The 5,101-nt window shown below is 41.4% G+C and overlaps 1 protein-coding gene across 1 annotated transcript in view; it reads right to left on the bottom strand.

Moving 5' to 3' along the window:
* The window catches only part of PDK3 (pyruvate dehydrogenase kinase 3), a 78,985-nt gene that overhangs the window by 8,454 nt on the left and 65,430 nt on the right, over positions 1 to 5,101 (bottom strand). Inside the window, exons 7-9 of the mRNA XM_017865001.1 lie at positions 4,779 to 4,880; positions 4,268 to 4,378; positions 721 to 834 (exon numbers count right to left, since the gene is read on the bottom strand). Coding sequence (XP_017720490.1) covers positions 721 to 834; positions 4,268 to 4,378; positions 4,779 to 4,880 — 327 coding nt within the window. The remainder of the gene's footprint in view (positions 1 to 720; positions 835 to 4,267; positions 4,379 to 4,778; positions 4,881 to 5,101) is intronic.

Raw genomic sequence — 5,101 nt, 5'->3', positions numbered from 1 at the left:
GGGGGAGGGGGGAGGGATTGCATTGGGAGTTATACCTGATATAAATGATGAATTGATGGGTGCTGACGAGTTGATGGGTGCAGCACACCAACATGGCACAGGTATACATATGTAACAAACCTACATGCTATGCACATGTACCCTAGAACTTAAAGTATAATAAAAAAAAAAAATTAAAAAAAAAATTACGGTTTTAAAAATCGGCATTTTAATTTTTTTTTTCTCTTTTGAGATGGAGTCTCATTCTATCGCCCAGACTAGAGTACAGTGGCACCATCTTAGCTCACTGCAACCTCTGCCTCCCGGGTTCAAGTGACTCTCCTGCCTCAGCCTCCTGAGTAGCTGGGACTACAGGCATGCACCACCACACCAGCTAATTTTTTGTATTTTTAGTAGACATGGGGTTTCACCATGTTGGTCAGGCTGGTCTCGAACTACTGACCTCAGGTGATCCGCCCACCCCAGCCTCCCAAAGTGCTGGGATTACAGGCATGTGCCACCGTGCCTGGCCAAAATCAGTATTTTAATTTCTATACCTCCACGTTTCATATTTTGTTATACCTGAGCATAGAATCAAGGGTGAGGCACAACATGGTTTTCATGGGTAAGTGAAGTAAATCCGAGATGAATCTAAGAGACGATCGCTGTTCTCGATCAGTGATTAGAAATTAAAGCTTTAAAAAGCAAAGATGCCTCATACTAACAAATAAAATGCAGTACCTTCAAATAAATGACAGCATCAGTACCCACTCCTTCCATGGAATACAGTTTCAGATCTCCTTGAAAATATCTAGCATACAGACGGGAAATTGGCAAACCATAACCAAATCCAGCCTATTGAGAAAAGAAAATTAATACAGTGAGACAGGCACAAATGCTAACACATTTTATATGATGACCATTCAGAGAAGGTTAAAATAAATTCTTGATTCAGATTTAAATCAAAGAAATTACTGACTCAACCTTTACAATGATGTATATCCTTTTCTATGGCAAACAACTTCTTTATTTTCACCCTGCAAAACATGTCTTATATGTTTGGATAATAATAAAATATTCTAATTTTGACTAATACTTTTTTAGCATTTAAAAGCAAAGTTTTATCATTTTTAAAAAGCACATTCCAAGGCTGGGCACAGTGGCTCACACCTGTAATCCCAGCACTTTGGGAGGCTGAGGCAGGTGGATCACTTGAGGTCAGGAATTCGTGACCAGCCTGGCCAACATGGCGAAACCCCGTCTCTACTACAAAAATTAGCTGTGCGAGGTGGTGGGAGACTGTAGTCCCAGCTACTCAGGAGGCTGAGGTAGGAGAATCGCTTGAACCCGGGAGGTGGAGGTTGCAGTGAGCTGAGATGGCGCCACTGCACTCCAGCCTGGGCGACAGAGGGAGACTCCATCTCCACAAAAGAAAAAAAAAAAAAAAGCACATTCCAAATCAAGGGGAATGTGACCTGATGACAAAACTAAACCACATCATTTCAATGTCCCATGATCAGATTTCCCTGCTCTTGGAAGTGAAAATCAATAGCGCAGTGCTAAGTGCAAATCTACCAGTAACAAGACGAGAACACGGAAAGGAAAACAATTTTCTGAGAGGCAACTTCTAAGGTTCTGGGAATGTGAGAATATTTTGGTATATTATAGTTCAGATATTTTTAGAGATTAAAAAAATTTTCAGTACCTACCCTACTATATCTCTGTGTCATGGAACTCTGTCAATAACAGGTGTTCAGGGAGAAAAAAAAAAGGTCTCGGGTATGGACAAGAACAATACGAACCGAAACTAAATGTGATACCATTTGCGGTGGCAGTGGGGCAGGGTGTGGAAGGAGATATTGTAACACCAAGCTTCCTCACTTCTGGTTAAATCTATGAACAAGGTTAAGGAAGGAGGGCAGGGGACCATGTGCATAGAGTCACATGGGCCTTAGACTCAGATAGACCCAAGTTGAAATCCACTTTCTGTGTGACTCTGAGCAGTTTGCTCAACCTCTTTGAGACCGTTTTTTTCATCTGAATATATGATTAAAAAAACTGACCTCAGAGCTGCTATAAGGATTAAATAATATAACAAGTATCAAATCTTGGCACAGTGCTTACCACAGTAAAACTAAATAAATCGAAGCTGGTACTCCAGCTACTGGAAGCAGCAATTTTAAGAAGTTACATGGATTTCTCCCCTTTTCTAACATCTCTCCTTGATACCTTCTCTCAGGGTAGCTCCTAACTGAAAGGGCAGAGGGTAAAAGAACATACTCCATTATTTGAGGGCTTTAGGACTTGCTGAATATGGCCAGTAGTGAAGATGAGATATCTATAGTAGTGACTCAGGTAACCACAGCAAAGAAACTAGCTCACTCTAGGAAGAGATGTGAGGAAATCTGCCTTCTATGCTCAAGCAAGGCCCAGAGCCTGCCCTCAGGTCCGACACAGAACAGGCGAGAGCTCCGAGGCCAATGCAGATGTGAGTGTAAGCCCAGACTCCCAGAGTGCAGAGGAGGGGTCTGGACCTCGGATTTGCTGAGGTTCAGGAAAGGTTTCCCAGAGGGTCAAAGCATCCGCAGGAGTTCGCTGGGTGGATATTCTCACAACAAAAATGCACGTGTAAAGGCACAGAGGTGTAAAAGTGCAAGTTGCTCAATGAGGAAATTATGTTTTCTAGTAGTACATATCCATGTGCCCACTTTAAAGCTGAGGACAGTTTCTTTTTCTTTTTTTTTTTTTTTTTGAGGCAGAGTCTCGCTCTGTCGCCCAGGTTGGAGTGCAGTGGCATAATCTTGGCTCACTGCAACCTCCACCTCCCAGGTTCAAGCAATTCTTGTGCCTCAGCCTCCTGAGTAGCTGGGATTACAAGCGTGTGCCACTGCTCCTGACTATTTTCGTGTATTTTTATTAGAGACCGGGTTTCACCATGTTGGCCAGGCTGGTCTCGAACTCCTGACCTCAAGTGATGCACCCGCCTTGGCCTCCCAAAGTGCTAGGATTACAGGCCAGTTTCTTAACTGGGAGAGCCACTAGCAGAAGCATTTCTTCAAAAGGAAAGGCCACATAGTACACTGGAAAGAACACAGACATGGGTAGCACCAGCTCTGCAGTTAATTAGTTCAATGACTTTGGGCAAGGTCATTTCCTCATTTCCTCGTCTATACAATGGGAGTGTGCGTGCATAATTTTTAAAAGTCTCTTACAAGTCCCCAGTTCCTCCAGATACTATTTTAAGACCTGGAAGAGACAATCTATATTTCTTTTAAACAACTGGGGAAGGTGCTAGATTTGTTTGTGCTGCCTTTTTTCCTTTTGATGTGTATTTAAGTGCATTTCAGAGCCTAGTCAAGGCAATGCCTCTCAAACGTGATCTTTCATGAATTTTCTCGAATCCTATATAAATGATTTCCTGTTTCCAACATGCTGAGTTAACAAACTCTGTCTCAAATAAAGGATGCAAAGTGTTTGATTTTATTCATACAAATAAAATATAATCTTATGTGCTTATCAGTCAGGTAGGACTTTAAAATGAAACTTAATTTATACCCTGAACCATTTTGCAGACTGATAGATATGTTGCTGTGTTTAATGACAAAGGGTTCAATTGTTGTTTGTCAATTAGAAACACTCAGCAGGGGAAGCAAGTGTGGCCCTACCAGGATCTAAATGCTACCATGGTAACCAGAGGCTTTTCTCACTGCCTTAATAGGGCTGAAGGTTATTTCCAGAGTGAGACAGAAAGGGCTCTGAAAACGCATACACCACCTATATGTTTCATGATAATGTTATTTAATATAAAAATTTAGTGTTTTCATAATTTAACATTTTAATTATATAAACAAATTTGACAGTGGAGATTCCAAGGCACTAGATGATTCGCGCCTCTGTGGTATGCACGCCAGAGTGTGCAGGACCAAGCGGCAGCTATGCATTCAGTACTGTCCCTTTGCTCACCCACTGGTAACTTCCACCCCTTCCAAGGGTAGCACAAAGTGGAAAATGGTGCTCCAGTAGCAGTCTTACCAAGATGAGGTACTTTTTCTCTGTATTTGGGAGTGAGGCACTCAGCTCGGAGTGTTTCTTAGAGATAAATCAGAGAGGAGATAGAAGTACAAAGGATTCACAAAGAAAGTAGCCAAAGCAAAAAATTCCCCCTCCTCCAAACCGCAACATTCTAAATCAACTACACTAATGTGACAACCTGGGGAGAGAGGCAGCTCCCTCTGAGCCCCTTCCCGTGTTTACGATCTTTCCTTCAGCAGCAGTTTGAGATGCTTACCAAAGGGGCAGCTCTGGTAGGCTCCAGGCTGGGTCTAGGAGCAGTCGAATACATGTAGTTAAAAAGACGATCTATTTTTCGAAGTGGGACACCACCGCCTAGGTCACTGATCTGCAATGTACAAAATGTTAACAATCAAAACAAAGAAGTTGATCTATACTTAGTAGGAGGCAATGGGTTCATTAAATAAAGTACATAGCAGATTACTCTAAAATGTACAAGGACTTTGAATCCCCCAGTGACATATGGTTCCTTTGTGAACAGTGTAAAGCAAAGGTGGCCGAATGGTACAGTAGGATCCAACAGGCTTGGTGTTGAGGTCTTGTTCGACTCCATGAATAACAAGGTTCTAACGAAGTTTAAATAAGGTAACTTAAGCCAAGGATCTAGCACAGAACTTACAAATAGGACACTCAATAAATGTCAATTTTCTTCCCTGTGATTTTTCAATGTCTAGATACTATTAAATCACAACTGATAATTAAAGTATACATGCACATAAAACAGTTACCTTAATGGATAAGTCTTCTTTACCCAAAGTAACGAGGGTTTTAACAGCGGGGTAGCCCTCTTTTCTGTCTTCATAGAGTTCGACTGTCGCTCTCATTGAGTTCTAAAATAATAAGATCTTTTTGTTAATCATACTGCCGAATCACAAACCACAATTTTTAAAGAGAAAGAAGTGCAAGATGACTTATACCCAACAACCCTTTTTGGGGGCAAATATTAGTTGGATTTTTATGGCACTTTTCCCTCTAAAGAGCTTAGCTAAACGTGTCAAATCAAGGAAAAAATTTCTGACACTTTTTTTTCACCTAGTTTTAGCCTCATCCA

This window comes from Rhinopithecus bieti, unplaced genomic scaffold (genome assembly GCF_001698545.2).
Source record: "Rhinopithecus bieti isolate Rb0 unplaced genomic scaffold, ASM169854v2 scaffold_79622, whole genome shotgun sequence".
NCBI lineage: Eukaryota > Metazoa > Chordata > Mammalia > Primates > Cercopithecidae > Rhinopithecus > Rhinopithecus bieti.
The sequence above is the reverse complement of the archived record's forward strand: the minus strand, read 5'-3'. Positions and strand labels throughout refer to the sequence as shown.